We start from the raw sequence: 19,351 nt of genomic DNA, 5'->3' as shown, positions 1-19,351 counted from the left end.
ATAAAAGTCCATTCTAAACAAAATCGTTTTGCTGTTAAAATTTTCATGTTACAGTTCCCAATTTTTCTGAGCCTGTTGCTGTTGTCACCACACAAGCTGCAAAAACAACTTCTACCTTCTCGACGACTACCATTTTTAGTGGACGACGAGCAGTGGAAATCGTTTCACAGATACGATGTAAGCCCAACCAAAAGCGCTGTTTGGTTTCCTGAATATTAATTATTTTACAACTAGGATAACAATACTGCCTCGATCGCTATATAGACTATGTCATATTATGCAAAACTCCATTTAGGTTGATATCTACTAAATGTTCTTATGCGTTGAAAAGTTAACGGCGGAGAAGGAATAAAAAACAACAATTTTAGTCAATGTTTTTAGCAATTTTGCTTTTTACCCATGCATTTTAGCATTTTCTACATATGTGTCTCTTTTGTTCAGAAACTGAGGATGCCTATGTTTATACTTCAATATATATATATATATATAGTTCTATAATTTTAGAAAATTATTTTCTGCTTTTATAACTGTTTTTTGCTAACAATCTACATATCTACTGATTTTAAAGCAGTAAACATTTTTCTTAAACATTTTTATAATTTACAGGAAAATTATATACAAAAGGGTTGAGTTGTTACAAAATATTTGATAAGATTAAACGTTTCGCAGCTGGTAAATTTGCTTAAGCACATCCTAATTGGGTACATAGTTCTAATGTTTGTAAATAATCTATTAATTCGACTGTATGAGGTGTATTGGATTAGACTTCAAATAATCCATAAACTTATATTCGCAAAGACTGCTCGCATAAGCTGCCAGTTCCACGAAAGGGCGAGACTGCCTTGTTTTCACCAAACCACCCGCTCAACTATGGAAACGGGTTAAGATGCTCGTGGGTCATCACTGGTCAATCATCTTCAAGGGTTCATCTTTGGTTCGCCTTTGTGGACACGGAGGAATGCTGCGACATAATTACTGTAAGCCGTATTCATGTTACATCATTACTGTACTTAAACTAATGAAATGTGTATGGTGCAGACTATATGTAATATTGAAACTATAGCCATCTATTTGACTACATTCTATAGGTTGTAGACAATCAACACATTTTAACAACAACCTAGGTTTTTCAAAAGTATAATTAAAATTTCGTGTAGCATCATTAATTCTAGCTAACTTCGTAAAAAACGTGTGAGACAGTTACACACATTATGTATTTCTTAAACTATAAATAAAACATTTTTACACATTGCTAAAGGTAAAATAATCAAACCAAACTTTCCTGTATTCAAGCATCTGAAAGGTAGTTTTGTCATTTTTTATTTTTATTTTTTTATTTGTCAAATAATTGAAAATTTTTCCTTTGAAGGGATTCTTTATTGTATGTGACAAGAATAAAGAAGTAAAATTTATACCAGCGGATAACAAATTTTTAATTGTCAAAATAAAAGTTTAACTTCCAAAATGATATTCGATGCTCCAAACTTTTGAATACATTGCGCATATTTCCGGCTATTATAAGATCTATGATATACATTTCGATCATAGAAAACTCGCAAAAAAATATTTAGAAATATAAAAAAAAACATAGCTTTGCAACCCTAATTTGTTGGAGTCCTATGATGTCTATCCACTCCTTGAATGAAATCTAAAAAACAGATTCGAGATGGTTCATCGTCATCCGCACCAGTAATGGGGACTCTGAGCGGCCAACTCTTCAAGTTTGTCATGTATCGAAGCACCGGTAACGTCATAAGAGTGGAATTCGTTACTGACTCGACTGTCATCAAAAAAGGATTTGGTGCCTACTACGGAAAAGAAGAAATACCCTTCAGTACGTCGTTCTAGTAAAGTTGATTAAGGAATTGCTTGGCGTTAAGTATAGTGACCGGACAACACACAGCATGCCCTGGCAACGTGAAAAAAAAATAAACGATTTATGTTTTCAAATTACAAAACTTGACTTAAGCGCCTATGTTTATGTGGTTTGAAGGTAGAGTAGACGGGGGGTGCAACATTGGAACAATAACCTATGTTAAGCATTTCCTAATAAAACTGAGTTGTATGAACTTGCCTGATCGGTGATGAGACCTGCAAAGAATGCCTATATTATAAGGACTTCACCAATTTAGGTTATGTGCCCTGGGAAAACACTCGAATGGCATGTTTTGTTTTAAGTTTTATTTTCCTATTGTTGACAACAGCACCTTATCGGACCTGCAACGAAACATATTCTGTGTTTCCGAAAATACGCTACTTCGCATCCCCTGGATTTCCTACAACGCTCTACCCCAACGCATTGTCTTGCTTATGGAATTTCATATCGAAGCCCGGGACCAGAATCAAGTTTACTTTTGTTGGGCTTACCCTTTTTTTCGACGAAGATCTCGTCACGGTAAGAGTTATGGCTGTTTGGTTTGTGTCTTTTAACTTATTTCACAACCACTCTCTCCCTCCTCAAACCGCCTAAATAACCACAATACGTTTGTGGGCAGGTTATATGGAATCATCGATCGACAAATTTAAAACATTAAACAAAGCAACTATAAGCCTAACCAGCAATAAGAATGTTATCAAAATAATTAATGAAATAATAATTTTAATGTTTATGAATAAATCTCTGTTTATTAACTGTTATACAGGGTTGTTACAGGCATGTATATTGTATAGGGTTTAGCCGTAGCCGGTTGCATCACACTTCCTTTAGAAAATATTGCCTTCTATTTTTTTCTTCTTAGAATACTAAAGACAAAGTAATTTCTCTCTCAGGTCTATGACAAGAGTGGGACTAGGATTCAGCAAATTGCCGAGTTTCGTGGCTGGTACTTCGAGCCGAAAATCGTGATTAGCACGGGCAACGAGGCGATGGTTGCTTTGACTACGGACGCAACATTCGCCGCTGGCGGATTTCGCGCCAGCTATCAGACCATTTAAGACTCCCAGATCGGAACGCATGTTAAAGAAGAAATAACTTAATTCTACGAAAAGCGCCATAGCGTTATAAATCGGGAAAACAATTTGTAATATAGGCTTAGATACAACGCACTCAATTCAATATTGAATGTTGTTTGTTTACTCAATACATGTCGTCTAGTCGTTCATTAACTTATTTTAAAAATGTGACATCTTCTAAATTGTGGACCGTGTTAAAATTAAATTGATCATTTGTGGAATTCGAACTTGTTTCACTATTTATTAAATCAAGTAAGTGTGTTCTGGACTAGGCGAACAGAAGTTGTCAAATTTAAACAGAATTTATAAACCACAAAATATTCCCAATGTTGCAGTTAAATTGTGATTTAGTGCACGCAAACATTATAATAAATAAGACTGCCGTAAACCTTCAAAGCTTCTTACAAATTATTTGCAGAACCGAAAGGAAAAAACCTAACAACTTTTTGTTGTTGTAAATTAGTGCACTTTTATGAAAAATGGCAAAATCATAAGGCAGCATTGGTTTATTGTAGTGGTTTTTAACAGGGATGCCAAAGCACCATGGAGTGCCGAGAGATATTTGAGAATATCTTAAGAATCTGATTTTTGCTTAACTATTACCACTTTTTGTGTAAGATTAGAGTGTAATAAATCCAATTAAAACTTCCTACGTTGTGCAAAGTTAATGTGTGTTGTTTCAGTTCCGTTTATTGTGACATTCGACTGATTTACCTTCGGAAAAATCTTGTAGGTGTGCCGCAATCTATGTATTATTTCTGAGGGGTGCCGCAAGCCATAAAATGTTGAGAGCCACTGGTTTATTGTATAAATAATAAATTTTATTGAAAGCATTGTGAATGATCAAACCAAATCAATAGTCACGAACCAAAAGCAAAAATATCTCGTATTTGTCTAAAGTGTAGGTTAACCCAGTGTTTCTTAAAGTGGTGAATGGTTCACCCCAGGGTGAATAAAATTTTTGCGGGGGTTAACCAACCAAAAGGGGTGAATAAGGGTGAACGAAAGTTCAGGAGCATCCTATAGTCACTAGTAAACAACTTTCTGAAGTAAATCGACTACTGAACTGTTGTTTTTTGGAGTTTTTTTGCTTATTGTAATAGCTAAGTTGGTTTGCACTGAGTGTATAAATTAGGCCTACCATGTGTCCTCTTTAAGGAGGATTTGTCCCCCTTTCTCAAGAAAACTGAATGGTCTTCCGGGGACGCTCAAAAATGTCCAAATGTCCTCTTTTTTCGCATTTCGAGTTAGTTGCTTATACTTTTAACAAGACTTTTAGGCGAGACGTTGTATTTATTTTCAAAAATACTGTAGCCAGGAAACATGCGGAATTGTTGGTTTAAAAAGGGTTTCTAGAGGGGTCTCCAAGCAATTCGTAGGGGCCCTATTTAATTATAATTTTTTTTAACTTATAGATAAACGATAAAAGTCATCCCCCGTTTGAACTATTTTTATCCATATTTTATATAATTGGATAACAGGCTAGCAACAGGGGGACCAAATGTTTTTCTAAAAGCCTCCTGATTTTACAGTTTAGCGCCAATTTAACCAATTAAATCCAATTTTTTTCGCGCTTCGCGCGACCGAAAACAAACTTCACTATTTTCAAGTTGTCTCAGTGATATTTAATTAAAAATTCTTTGTTTTGTGCTTTTGTTGCTTTATATTTCTGAACTCAAGAAATTGTAGATTTGCAATGGTATAACTTAGCTTGAGCTGATCTTAACAAAAGTCGAAACAATCTAAGTCATTTTGTGCTGTTATATATAGACGAGATAGTTTATCATATCCTGAGACAAGGGTGAATGAAATCTGGAGATAGATGCTAGGGGTGAACGAAACTAAAAAAGTTTAAGAAGCACTGGGTTAACCCATCCGACGGTATTCCCCACTAAGGAGGGTATTTGGAAAATATATCGTCAGTAGTTATATTAATGGTTCAAAACCTAATTTTTCCGTTAAAAGATTCCTCTTGTTATTTCATGCACGCCGTCTCATTTCGCTTATATAAGACTACATGCGCTCAAAGCAGGGGTGATATGGAAAGCTATGTATTGTCTCCCACCCCATCAAACTAAAACCATTGGTCATTTGTAAGGCAAACAGCTTGCCATAAAAAATCCTCAGCTGTTTAAATAAAGCTCACGATATGATATTCGAAGTAATGGATGGCAAACTTTTTCTGAAGTTGATATTTTAACCTCATTTGGCAACACATTTTTATTCTAATTATAGCCTTCAGTTTTTTTCCAACCTCAAATAATTTTGAACGTAACAAACCAGTTTGCAATTACAGTTAGTGATTTGTTTTCCTAAAGTAAGCGCTTTGTAGCGACAAATTAGTATAATGTTGCCTTTTTACGTTGCCATAAAACCAAAATGGCGTGACAGTTTGGATGCGACGAATGACTTGGGAGTTGCGCTATCAGTGAGCCTAAGATAGAAAATCTGGCGAAAGTCAAGCAAGCACATGCATCACTCTAAATTTTTAACGCCCCATTTGGTACCAATAGGTATAGGTTCCAAAAATATGGTGCTGCGTGATTTCTTATTGCTTGTTACGTGAACCGCGAATTTTCGAAAAATTTTAGGGAGTTCGATAAAGAATAAACGTTAAAAAGTTTGTCAACCGTTGCTGGTTTAAATTTTTGTAGTAATTCCGTCTTCCTGGTATGCAATGTTATGTTGGCCTTTTGTTTCACTACTCCGAGCATCCAGGGAGCTGAAACGGAACAGATTATTTTCCTTAATAACAGGGCTTAAACACAGGGTTATCTAATTAGGCGCTTACGGGCCTGATCTAAAAATATCACAAATCTCAACCAGTGAACTGCGTGTAAAAATGCAATTAATATTATAATACAATGACCTCGATCACGTTTGCACTTAAATGTTTGAAAATGACAGGATCTTTAAAATAAAACAACTTATAACTTGAGGCAAACTTAGCAAATTTAATATTTGAGAAGAGTGTATCAAACTGGATGCCCTAAGTATGATTCGATACCGATGAAGTATAGCACTAAATGTCATCAAAAAATTGGCGAGCCCTGTCATATAAACAAATACTGGGGGTCACCGAACCAGATCGGCCCGCAAAGTTAATTCTACCGGCCCACCACATGTTTCCTCAAAGAAGATATAATAGGAGTTGAAGTGTTGTCGAATGAAATTTTAAACTCAATTTTGATGCAACTTAACGACAATTTATTGCTCACTAAAGTTTTGGTAACAGAATTATTTATATTTTCTTTTCTTAACGATCAAATTATAAAAGTTCGACACAAAATTTTATGGCCGGCCCGCGATCACAAGGCCCTATAGTTATACGGCCCTTTATGAAATAAGTTTGGGGACCCCTAAACACAGAGAATAAGTTTTATGGCTGACTTTTTTTGGTCAATAATATATAGGAAATGCAGACATTTTTGCTTGGAATATTAGGCGTCAGTATCAAGATATTAGCCAAAAAACAGTGCTGTAAACAAGTCATTTGCAAAAAGACTTAAGTCCAAGTAAAGTCTTTTCAAAAAAGTCCAAGTCATCAGTTGCCCAATTCAAGCCCCGGTAAGTCAACTTTAAGTCAAATAACCGATATCAAAATAAAACTATAAACTACTAAAAATGATTACGGTACCTAAACGACTCATAAAAAAACAGTGACTTAAGTGCACTTAGGTCATTGACTTGAATCATTACAACACTTGTCAAAAAAATATCCAGCATCCCTATACTTACAGTGTTTTGTCGTTAAGCTCGTTAATGTCGACCACTATACCGGTCTTGTAAAACACTTCGGCCTGTTCTATAGTTTCCATGGTCGCTGCGCCGTTAGTTTCCGGGAAGGAAAGCGATACGAACCCAGCTGACACAGCTACAAGAAAATAATGCAATTCTTAAATAATAAGAAAGCGTCGTTAATCTATACTCACGTTCTATAATGTCATGGATTTATGAATTTTTATATTGAATAATGATATTACCTGGGGCAGGGTTCTCAAACTTGTGTACGCGTACACCCGTGGGTACGACATAGAAAATTTTCTGTTTGATTTACTCTATCATTGTGTGGGTAATATAGTACCTTTCAGTTTCTTTTTTGGTGATACTGTTACAAAAATTTTTGATTTTCAACAATAAAGTATACAAAACAACTTTATCTGGAAAATAGGTTTGTAACGTCATGGCAAAATAGGTTTTGTGACGTCACAGATTCACTTATGACGTCAATAGTGTAAATGAAACAGAATTTTGCACAGGGTTAATTTTTTTTTGTAAAAATACATTTCAACGTGACATCGGTTTGGCGATGACGTCAGCAAACAATTTTTTCAGCAGTTAAAAATTTGTTGCATACGTTTACGTTTACGTGACGAGCGAGAAATCAATCAATAACCTTACCAAGAGTAGCATTTATGCCCGCCATGCTGCTGATGCTTATGAATTGCTTGTAGTAATTAAAACTCACTGGTATGATAATGTTATTATATGTAGCAAACTATTAAACATCAACCCCAACGAGTGTTTTGACACAACTTTATCGCCTTTGGAAGTAATTATTCTCTGTTTCGTAAAAGATTATTTTTACATTTCTTTGTGACATTATTTGCTCAACTACAGTAAATGTAAGCCAAGGTTCTTTAGGAAAATTCTATACACAATAATGAACTGAAAATTTATTTTGGCCTAAATTTATACTTTTATTGCAGTTAGACTAAAGTTATACATTGCCACCATAAAACACGTTTTTTGTATTTTCAGTTCCTTATTTTTAATGGGTAAGCCATAGGCTTAGGCTACGTGCAGAAAAATCGAAAGGGGAACTAAAAAAAGATTGATACTCTTGCTGTTTGCATGTAAGACAAAACATTCTAAACTTTGTGTTTTTCAGGACAATGCGTTATTTACTACTATTAATTATGGGAAGCGATAAATTTTAAATCTTGTTATATATAGGTTGTTCGTACACGCATCACGGTGTATGGCAATTAAATAGATTGTTCTATCATGTTGTCAATAAACGAGTAAAAACCATCACCCTTTTTATCGACCGCTAAAAGAGTATATGCGACGACCTCCATTGCCCAACTAAAACTGCACTTTCTGTAAGTTAGGTAAATAAGTGATAGGTTCCGAAATACTGTTTGGACTCCATTTAAAGAGTTTAATCAAATTATTTTCGCGTTGTGATGAGTGCGCACTTTGTGACATTCCGCTGTTGTGTGTATTTAATTAGCTGGCTATTAAAGGAAACTTAAAATATGGAGTTGAGTTCAATTCTGTGTTGTTTAATTCGTGGAAAATCCATCAACTAAACTATATCGATATTTATATGGGCCGAAAATTTATTTTCGGGACATATCTTGTTTTTGCCGCTATTCTTTTTTGGTTTCCTATGGTATGTTTCAGACCGATTTTTGTCCGAAGCTTTATAGAAAAAGTATACATCGTAGAACCTTCAAAATTTCAGACATGGCGTAGAGTGGTATGTAGGTGCTTTGTAGAAGTTTATGAGGCTGCACCCCCAGGGGCCTTTGCTTGGGGGGCAAAAACCTGAAATATTGCGTTTTAGCTCTTTCTAGCTAACGACTGCCATCTAGCAACAGAAAAACTTTCATACAGAATTCGTTCACATTCGCTTGCTTTGTCCAGCTTGTGAAGTGACGAAGCGACTCACCGCCTGCCGTGCTTTATTGTCCCGCGCGTGAGACTTTCATTGTGTGAAGTGGCACGTCCAACACTGGGCTCGTGCGACTTGCATTTTAAAACGAGGCTTCTCTTTAGTAAAATTACTTAATGCTGTTAAGAAACAACTTATTTTACCGCTGCAAATTTAAATGCGAAATCTGGTGGCAACTCTAATCCAACATATCAACACTAGGCCTACACAACTCAAAATTGTGTGTTGATATGTTGGATTGGAGTAACATACTATACAGGTGCAAATAGCAAATATTCTCCAAATCGTATTTCATCGTATTGTCGCGGTAATACACAAAGAGGTAAAGCCGTGAAAAAAGTTTCACCCACCGTACAATTAACGGAGGGAAGCATTGCGAGTAGAGATGTTCAAAGCAGAATATCGGCGACTCATTTATAATGCTTGCTTTCAATGCGGCGTTAGTTTTTTTTTTCGGGCGACCAATTACTTCGCGATAATCTTCGCCTAATAATTAAGTGTCAATAGGGTGTATTTACCGCCGCAAGTTTAAATGCGAAATCTTAAGGCAGTCTACGCCTCTCTGTTAGCACCTGTCGTGCATCTTGCTCCAACCAGCATACTACCAACATCAGGCCTAAACATCTAGCAAAACTTTCGATTTAATAGTTTGCGTATTGAGAACATAATAGTGTTTTTCATATTGTTTAAAACTACATATTTAAAGCCTGTTTTAACAGTGATTGCTCGGACCAAGCCATGGCAAAAAATTATCGAGTAAAAGCTTGCAAAAGTATAGCAAACCATAGGCGTTAAACCATTTTTAGTCTTTAAGAGAATAATAATATTTGCTTTTCAAACACGAAAGCTGGTCAAAATTTAATAAAATGACCATACGCATTATCTACGTAAATTATATTTATCAAATATATGTTTCGATCATTCCTCAAATTCTACGCCATATTTGAACCCCTTTCGCATCAAAGGCATAAGTTAAGTGGGGAGGTTTTCGGCCCATATCTGTTTTTGCTTGCAGAAACAAGTTAAGGAAAATAAAAAACAAAATATATAATATAAAGTACACAACACAAAATATAAAAAAAATAAATAAATAAAATAAAATAAAAAAAATAAAATAAAGTAAAAATTGAAAATAAACACTAAGCCCTGAAAATATATCCCCTGACAAAATATACAACAACCGCACCCCCGTCTAGTTTCGTATTGTTTTAATGAAAGTCAGGTAATGATTAGCACAGTTTGAAAAGTAAGTAATCGAGTCAAAAAACACATTTACCAACTACTCCGAATATAACTCCAGGCAACCACGCAATGGTGTTCTGCAGCTCTATGACGTAGGGCGCGCTTATTCCACCAATTCGAGCAGCCAAGGAACCGTTGCCAACACCGTTGCTTCTGCAATTAAATATTTGCTAGTAGGACTGCAAGTATGTATTACATTATTACACTGTAAGTATGTATTACATTATACGACAATTTTAACTGTGCATATTTGAAAGGTGTTAGTGTTGGATATACCTATTAACATTTTTAGTTGAGGACATTTAAGTAACCTAATAGTTGCTAATTCACACAATTTGCGGCTAGTATGATAGTGAGGAAGCACAGTTTCGTATAATGTTTATAAATGAGGTCGGTAAACCATTGCCGAATTTGTAAATAGCTATAAAAATTACCATAAAAAATAGGGAACAAAAATGAACAACCTGACAACGGTGGGGTAGAGCTCCGAAGTGTAAAGGTAAATTATACCGAATGAGCCGGCGATTCCAAATTTTGACACGAAAGCAAAGACTAAGCCGAGAGTTATTAAACCTGAAAAAACCTTTATTAAATTAATATAGTTATTCGTAATTCATCTGCTTTAAAGTTTCAAAAATGCCTGAATTTTACCGTATACCAATTGGGATTGGAAATGTGTATAATCTTTATTTAAACTAAAATTACTAATTAGGTATACGTTTAGTTATTTAGTTGTTAGTGGGGTGTTTCGTAAAAAACTTTAAATGCACTAAGCATATTCTAAATTTGTTGTACTATGCCACGAACTTGTTGACGATCAGACCAAGAAAGAAAGCAACATTTTACCGTCGTCTTCTCCTGCATATTCGTTGACGATAACGCTCGCGAGCAAGCCACCGCCTGCTATAAATAGAAGCGCTGAAATAAGCAGCCTTCTACCGATTCTGTCCATCACGAGTATACAGAAAATAAAGGAGGCTATTTCAAAGACTCCGTCTAAAAAAAAACGAATGATTTCTATATTAGGCAGCATAAAAAAAACTTGTCAAATGGTGAGAAATGTAGGCCTACTCAAAACACTTAGGCCTATGTGTGTGTAATTATAAAGTATGTCATCATTATGCAGGGAAACGATTTTATTGCTGGTTGAAGTTTTATTTGAATCTTTGTTTCGGAAATTGGACTAATTGATGCTGGCCAATTTCAACAACCGGCTGTAGTTTTCATCTATATTTCAACAGTTCGCCTCAAGTCACCATAAAACAAGTTATTCGGTGAAATTGGTAGGAAGATGTAAAATAAATATAAACCTAATTGGAAACTAATTTGCACCATGTTTGGACCATTTATCCTAGAAGACCTGGTTACCTCGTCATTACCGAATCTGTCGACCAAAAAGAATTTAAGTGCAAGACATGCTTTTGATAAATCAGCAACTTACGACCGCGACCATTCAAGAGCCTACATACTCAGTAATGTTGTAGGCTAATGATTTGAGTCAATTACTTGACCTAACTGTTTTTGAAATGACTTGACTTGGTCTACGTTTTCGGGCAAAATTACTTGACTTTAGTAACATTTAAGTGCTTTAAAGTTTGCAGGAATAAATTTTAGTAAAATTGGGTTCCATTAACAAATAAAAACATATTAACATACTATTCGCTTTGTTTTGATTTTTGCAATACGAAATATTGCTCAGCATGCGATACTTTAAGGTGGTTTTTTAGGCTATAGTTACGTCAGTTTCATTCCCTTGGTACTTATTTGAAATGGTAGCCTACGTGAACTGGGTAACTATGACTTGGATTTGGACTTTTGTTAAAAATGACTTGACTGTGAACTAATTGTTTTACAAATGACTCGACTGGAATCTAAGTTATTTAACAAAATCTTGTTTTAAAGTCTGCTGGGTAACAGAGGGCAACTTAGTAATTAAAAAAAACCTAAATTCAAAAAGAATAGTTTGTTATTTGATAGTAAAACAAACACATTTTAAAATTATGTCCATAAATCTCTAAGGGGCCTATCACGAAGTGAGGTTGGACTATAAACCTTGTTTTGATATTAAAGGAAATGTTTAAGCTCACTCAGTGTATTGTTGACGAAAACGTCCCCAGCTAGGGCTCCCGCGTTAAGCGAAATTCCATAGTACACGAAGCTGTTGGCACACCTGGAAAAAAAGTCTGCATGTCTAACGGATTCAATTAAACTTTAAACATATTACTACGCTCACCAGCTGAACATCACTTTAAAGGTGGTGATTCTGATGCCCGGCGTTTTGTACAAATCGAGCTGTGTGTGTTTCCTCGTATTTTCTGTTACTTCACTTTCCTGCAGCAATAAGTGGCTCAGCGTTGCTCGAAAGCAGCAAAATAGAAGTACAACATTCATTTGTCGGTTTTCAAACAAAAAGTCGTCCTTTTTGAAATAAACTCCATGTTATTAACATTAACGATCGTCAGGTTTTTTTTTTTGATAATTTAGGTAACCATTTAATTAACTTATTACGCAGGAAGCTGGTCTGTTTACCTTTTCCTGTCCGGTTTCCAGTTTTTTTTAATGTGATCAGTTCCGATTTCGGTTTGAAGCAATTAAAAAAAGAGTCCGGTTTAGCTCTGGTTTGACATAAGGTTGTTTCAAAACAGGTTTACAACGTTTCGGTTCGGGTACGATATATATTTTTTAAACTAAATTAAATACTGATATAGCCTACCTTACCGTTAATAATAACTATCTTTTACCAAAAAGTATTTCTAAACATTAATAATACGCTGTTATTTAAAAAAAATGGGAATGCTTTGCCGGCATGTTTCCCGCTATTTTTGTTGCCTTTATTCCTTTTATGTAATAGCTTGTGTAATTCTCACGGCATTAGATACAAGAAGTTTTCACAAATTTGCAAAAATTTGAATTGCCAAATACATAGCTGGTATGTACACATCCTTGTTAAACATCGAATTGTTAGGTCTCACTAAAGCCCTATTCAAGTTGGGTGTATTTAGTTCAGTTAATGTTATGAGTATTATACAGCCATTTAGTTACGCTTTAAAATAATGAATAAATATAATAAAAGCTTCATCCTACCGAGTTTTTTTCGGTATGCTTTCTTGCTTCACGCCAATCTTCTTCAGTGAGCGTAACACCGTTTATTTTTCCGAGTCTGGTAACAACCTTAAAATGCACAATAACGCTAATGTAGACTAAAAACTAAATCGTGATGGCTTTTCTTGGACGTTTACCTGTATTTTATTTGTTTATCACCATGTATTTCGCCTCGCAATTATATGACTATATCAGCCGCAATATGTTTTTCTGGATTTGTTGCCCCCCACAATTAAAAACGAGTTATCATAATTAAATATTTTTTGTTTCTTAAATCATTGAGCGTAATGTCAGTAGGGTTTAAATTAAGGTGGCGCAACATGGAGTCCAATGCGGTATTATTCCTTTATTTTGAGGGGTCAATTAAACTTGAAAAATGTAATAATAACAATTTGTTTCACCTTAATTCCTTTTTCTTCTTTTCCTGTAGTAAAAAGCCACCTTGGAGATTCTGGCATTATCAAGGCGATGAGAAACAAAGGGGCAGTGAAGATTGCAACGACCAACTGGGTTATCAATATCATTGACTTAGTTTTTTTGTTTTTTACAAAATTAAAAAAATATATACCAAATAGGCCTACTTAAAAATAAGTTAGGGAAACAGTTTTTTTCTTAGGTAAAGCCAGTTTGTCTAATAAATCCACCTCTAGTTCGTGCCAGTTCCTCCAGTTGTATGAAAGACCTCCGAGTATCATGAATCCGAATGAAAATAACATCTGATACATCATAGAAAGTAGGGTTCTCCATTTCGTTCCAGTTGATTCCATAACTTTGAAAAAAGAACAAAATGCAAGTATGCACTCCAATACATTGCTGCGAACCACCACTAATGATGTTTCATATGAAGTTTACTGTATGATGTTTGAAATGACGGCTATCTACTACACGATGAGAAAATGCATTGAAACCCATTAAGATGATAGGTCGCCCTTTGATAAACCTACAGCGCTGTTTCTCGATATATTTCTGTGGTTTTACTTGCTTGTCTTAATCTACCGTCATTTTTTTTACTTACTGTAGACGAATGAGCATATATTTGAGCCAAATGTGAACGCAGCGCAAAGGGTGCGGAATATGGTGAACATTTCCACCGAGGAGCTGTATGCTACTCCTATTAAACTCCCCACGGCACACAAGCTTGACAGAACTAATGTCGGTTTTCGTCCAAACCTGCAAAATTACACGATTTATATTATCCCCTACAAATGTATTATTCTGCAACAACTAACATGTATAACTTTTTATTGATAAAAGTGTATAATCAGGTTTGGTAATGGCAGGAGTTCTCAAACGTGGCCATCACCTCCCCCACTTGTACTCCCAAACAGTACGTTAAAAAAACATCTATATGGATTATACAAAATTAATCTAATACCCTTATCCGATGGAGACTGCTAGAATACCTGTCGGATAGATTGCCGAACACAAGAGATCCAGCAATAATTCCAACATAGTACAGGGACGTCGTGAGTGGAATTAGATATGCCCGGTCACAGACCAAGTCGTACTAAAACGTAACAAAAATCTGTTTGTTCGCGGAGATTCCAGTGATTTTAGTCAAACAACCCTAAAATCTCACGTCGGTTATGATCGTCTCGGAGAAAATGCTTCTATCGTAGTGGTAACCATCATCACAATATATTTCTGATGCAGATCGATTGACGCAGGAAATGGAGTCTGGCACGCACGTTGTCAAATCGTAGCCGTACCTGAGTTTGGAACACACAGTAAGCCTATAGAAAGCATGCCTAAAGCAGAAAATTCTATAATACCATAGTTCGGACCAACGACATACTAAAGCCCATTACACAGTAATGCCCACGACTGAATAGGATTTAACATTCCAATTCGTCTGAATAATATATAAACCAATCGGAATAAGTCCTCAATCCATCGAAAAAAGGCCTAAAAATAACGCCTGAAACTGTAGGGATAAAGCATGGGACGATCGGGAGTTACCGGTTTGCCATCGGCCGTTTTGGTGTCGACGTTTGGACGCCCTACCTAGTAGGTTTATTACTTATTTTTTATCAAGTGTTTCTTTATCAAATGCTACACGGCGACCCCCGGACAACCCATTCCAGCCCACAGGTTGGAAACCACTGCTATAGAGATTTTCCCCATCTCTTAATTTTATCTTGTGTTTGTCTGAGTTATAAACTATTCAGACTAAGCGAGGCAGCTTGCAATATTTTTTTTTTTTTCAGGTCCCTGTGTGTCTCTTACGAACGAACATCCCGACCGATGGGTGGACAAATCTAGACAGTACCGGTATATAAGAATAAAGTAATTGTTAGCGGTACATGGCTTCGCTATACGGCCGCATTGCGGTAGTCTACTTTAGTCAGTCAATACATTCCGCTAACGATTCTATCCATCTAACAAATGCCAACCAAATATGTAAAACTATCGAAATACCGTCTACATGTGTCGTAGGATTCTGATCCTTGGTTGTAGGGTGTCGTTAAGTTAAGAATATTGTCTTCGGTAAGGCTGGGATAGGCGGTGCTGTTGTCAAGTGGTGGAACGTTGCATCTAAATTTTTAATTTGATGAAATTAAAGCCGTGAAAATAAAACTTGGTCGCTTTTGCAATACGCTGAGTTGTCAGAAGAAACCCAAGATGGAGAGCAACCAGAATTGTGCCTTATGTTGTGCAGGTGCACAAGTGTTAGTTTACAGGACTGGAATAAAACTTAAAAGAGGACAATTCTAAAAAACAATATAATAGTTCCGTCTGGTGTATAGTCTGAACACACAAATAGTCTGAAATTGAGTTTAGTTTAAAATAATTAAAAACTGTCAACTACACATAGTTAAAGTTTAAACGTTATTTTACTTTGCGAACAAAAAGTAGGCCTAATACCACTAACAACTCTTGAAAATAACAGACGATTAACTACTAAACAACGTCAGTCAAAAAAGGTAAAGCAGCTTTTATGGGTTTTATGGAAATAATTAGAAATGCCTCTTTGAGCCACGATAGCTTCCGTTAAAAATTCATTGCTCGTAATTTATGCATTCAACGCAAAAACTTGAAGAGTAGTTGCTGCGGGAGTTTGAATTTCTTTGCTACGTAATTTATTGCTTTTGCAACTAACCTGAAGTCGGACTGGTATGCAATAAATACGGTGGCAAGCGCTGTGTATCCACCTATAACATTGCTGTATCCCACAAAAATTAGAATGATAAATTGGGCGAGACCAATTCCTCCGATCTTTTCAAGTACATGGTCAAAATTTATCATAGTTCAAAATGAAGGTTTCGTTTCCACAATTGCTGTTGTTTGAAGTTACATTAAAAAACAAATAATATATGTTTTACTATGAACTGAAAGCCGTCTAAGGCTTACCCCGTAATGCCTAATTATCGAGAAGAGTAGGCTAGTTATAGTAAGGGTCGGCAACCGTTTTTGCACTGCGGACCGGTTTAAAACTAAAATTTTGTCACGGACCGGCCTTAAAAAAAACAAATGTTTAGGAAAGGAAATTTATTACAACTGTCAATGCGAACTTTATGCTTGTTTTGTCGCAAAGTGAGATTCCATCTAGGAATTATTCAACTTACTGAAACCCGCGGGCGGCATTCGGACAGCCAAACAAATTAATTTAACCCAGCCCGCGGCTCATTTCAATAAAACTTTTAGGCCTTTACGTTTTTTCTTAAATTACACTTGTATACCAATATTACCAATACCTGAAGGGCACAGGATAGACATACGTACAAGGCTTGCCAGAATGGCTTTTTTGACAACAAAAATTTTTTTTAACGTGGTTGATGTCAGAAAAATCTAAAACTATAGAGCAGTGGTTCTCAACCTGTGGTACGCGTACCACTAGTGGTACGCGAAGTCATTTTGGGTGGTACGCTGTACGCAGTATGTTTTTAAGTAAAATTACAGTTTTACCAAAAGATTAAGCATTTTTTCATTCATTGTAGTGATTGTATAGTTAAATATTTTATGCTTCTTTAACGATTATTATCTTTCCGGAACATCTATGCAAATTTATTTTATGACATCCATAGCAAAAGAACAAAGAATCACAAAACTTGACGACTATCTTGCAAGTTGAAAAATAGAAATTTTTTTGAGAGAAGTGGGTCGCATTTGTTTTGAAATTTCCGGGCTAACTATAATTAGCTAATCCACCCCTTTTAAAATAAATTTTAAGTAAAGTTAGTTTTTCGACAATTTGTTGGTACGCAACAAGATCATAGAAGCTCGAGGTGGTACGCAGTGAAAAAAAGGTTGAGAACCACTGCTATAGAGGCTAAAATTAATTAATATTCCTACGATTTTCGAAACCTTTCCTGCCTAATTAAAATAATAAATTATTTCATTATGGGATATAGTTTTTAAACATTGTTTACATGAAATTCTATTGCACTTTAAGATGCACGCTCAAAATTGGAACACATGATATTTTAGCCCATTTTTCGATATTTTGTAAGTACTAGAAGTTAGATATTGTAATAAAAATATGCATTATGGATGTTGTGAACGTGCTATGTAACTCATATAGCCACATTAACAGACTATAGTTGTTTTGAACCTAACGAGAGCTTGATACTAATTGCGATTTTTTATTAAACCAATCAACAATGGAGTAGTAGGCTATATTAAAACGAAGGTAAATGTGTTAAATATAAAAATACATTTAATTGTTTTTACGTACAGTTCGTGTTTAAACAAAATTTTAATCTGACAACCTGCTACGGACCGATAAACAACCCTACGCGGACCGGTGTTTGCCGACCACTGCACTATAGTATGGCATGTTGCCAAACTTGTTGTATGAAGCGGGCGTGAAGAAAAAGAAAAACCCTAACCAATATGGACGTTTGTATCAAGCCTATAACAGACAAATAACTTTATACATCAGTTTCGTTTTTTTTTTAACGGTAACCGAATCTCGAGATTTTAAAGAATCGAACCGTAACTATAGGCTACCGAACTCTGTGATAACCTGAATCTTAACGAAATGATGGTAATACAAACGATGTTTAACGAAAGACCTTGTAAATGTAATATGTTATTGTTTAGAAATGAATTACCTGCTTGTTCGTTTTTAATGCTTTTTGAAACTTTAATTAATTGTATACGTAAGAATAGCATTATTCTATGCATTTATATAGCCCAACAAATTACGGTTTTAAAATAGCTTTGGTCCAACCGGAACTTTTACATTGCTCGAATGAACTAAAAAAAGGTAAACAGTTTAATTTACTGCATTTTAGCTATCTTTAACAAGAAAATCAGATAACTAACTGAACTAACTAAACCTAATTGCACAAAAGCAAATTGTTGTTCAAAAATAAGGCCTTGGCATGTTTTGTCAAAAAATGGTTTATCTTGTGCAACGTTTTAGTGTATAACACAGTCACAAATTAGAAGCCAATTAGCCGATAAAGTTTAGAAAATTTAAGTTAAATAGGTCATTTACCAGAAATTAATATAAATATCTGACTTAAAGTGAAGCACTTTGCTAAATTGATTGGAATGCGAAGCAAGTCAGGTCACAAGACTGCTGGTATACTACCTTAAAAAGCAAAAATATTTCCAAAATCAGATAATTATTGATGGAGCGGTACTCGGATGGTTGTACCGTTTAAACTATAAACCTTAGAATGACCAACGTTAACTGCGGTTATATTCCTGGGCTCAACTTACATACACCTAACCACGGTAGTTGAATAATTGCCAACTAAATTGCAAAAAAGGTTTAAGCAAATATTTGCAAAACGAAGCTTTGCCCTCTCTGACGTATTGGAATTAAACGCATAGTCATCGCTTGCTATAGCTTAACAACACTTGGAAATCAACACAGCTTACTAAACTCTAGCAGAGGCTTCCAATAAACGCCAAACCCAAGCGCAAACAAAAAATGAATAGGCTACCAACGGTATATGTCATTTTCTGCAATGGAACTTTCCATCTTGTAAATCTAATCAGTTTTATTTTTAAAAGCTTAACACTGCAGGCGGGAAATACGGTCCACTTGTAGGCAGGGCTGCGAAGTCGGGTTAAAATAACCGACTCTTGCTAAATGTGCGATTTCGTCGAGTTCAGAGTCGGGCTACGACTCTACAGACCGTATTTCACACATTTACTAACTAAAGTGAGGTAATTGTTCAGCAATCAATCCATAGGGGTGTTATAACATTCATCTACCCACAATTCATGGTTGGAAAAAATTCCGTCAAATGCTATTCCACCTTTACAATTTACAGTTAGCGGCCTTATCAGTCTCGAAGTTATGAACTGCGCATGCCAACGCCCAACTCGGGTAAACCTACTCGAGTCCCGAATCCGATTGCAGCAAAACAAACCGACTTCGTCGAGTCCCGAACCCGACACTTAACGTAGCAGCCCTGT

The 19,351-nt window shown here is 35.6% G+C and overlaps 1 protein-coding gene across 1 annotated transcript; it reads right to left on the bottom strand.

Moving 5' to 3' along the window:
* Window positions 1–6,686: 6,686 nt before the first annotated feature.
* On the bottom strand, window positions 6,687–16,222 carry LOC146133190 (organic cation transporter protein-like). The gene is made up of 14 exons (XM_083397669.1): window positions 16,077–16,222; window positions 15,395–15,511; window positions 14,556–14,685; window positions 14,380–14,483; window positions 13,992–14,146; window positions 13,621–13,745; window positions 13,378–13,482; window positions 12,959–13,045; window positions 12,108–12,205; window positions 11,962–12,044; window positions 10,721–10,870; window positions 10,339–10,447; window positions 9,909–10,027; window positions 6,687–6,826 (listed from the first exon to the last, which is right to left on the bottom strand). The coding sequence occupies exons 1-14, from the start codon at window positions 16,220–16,222 to the stop codon at window positions 6,687–6,689; spliced, it is 1,668 nt and encodes a 555-aa protein (XP_083253795.1).
* Between the last annotated feature and the right edge of the window lie 3,129 nt (window positions 16,223–19,351).

The sequence above is a fragment of the Ascidiella aspersa genome, chromosome 9 (genome assembly GCF_963924565.1).
Source record: "Ascidiella aspersa chromosome 9, kaAscAspe10.2, whole genome shotgun sequence".
NCBI classification, from domain to species: Eukaryota; Metazoa; Chordata; class Ascidiacea; order Phlebobranchia; family Ascidiidae; genus Ascidiella; species Ascidiella aspersa.
Note: the sequence above shows the minus strand (reverse complement) of the source record. Positions and strands in the feature narration are given on the sequence as shown.

Excerpts from the sequence above, each read along its gene's own strand:
- LOC146133190 (XM_083397669.1), bottom strand. The coding sequence starts at position 16,222 with ATGATAAATTTTGACCATGTACTTGAAAAGATCGGAGGAATTGGTCTC. Across the intron at positions 14,147-14,379 it reads TTCGGCAATCTATCCGACAG|GTTTGGACGAAAACCGACAT; the intron begins GTATTCTAGCAG and ends GTAATTTTGCAG. Across the intron at positions 12,206-12,958 it reads AGCATACCGAAAAAAACTCG|GAAAGTGAAGTAACAGAAAA; the intron begins GTAGGATGAAGC and ends TTATTGCTGCAG.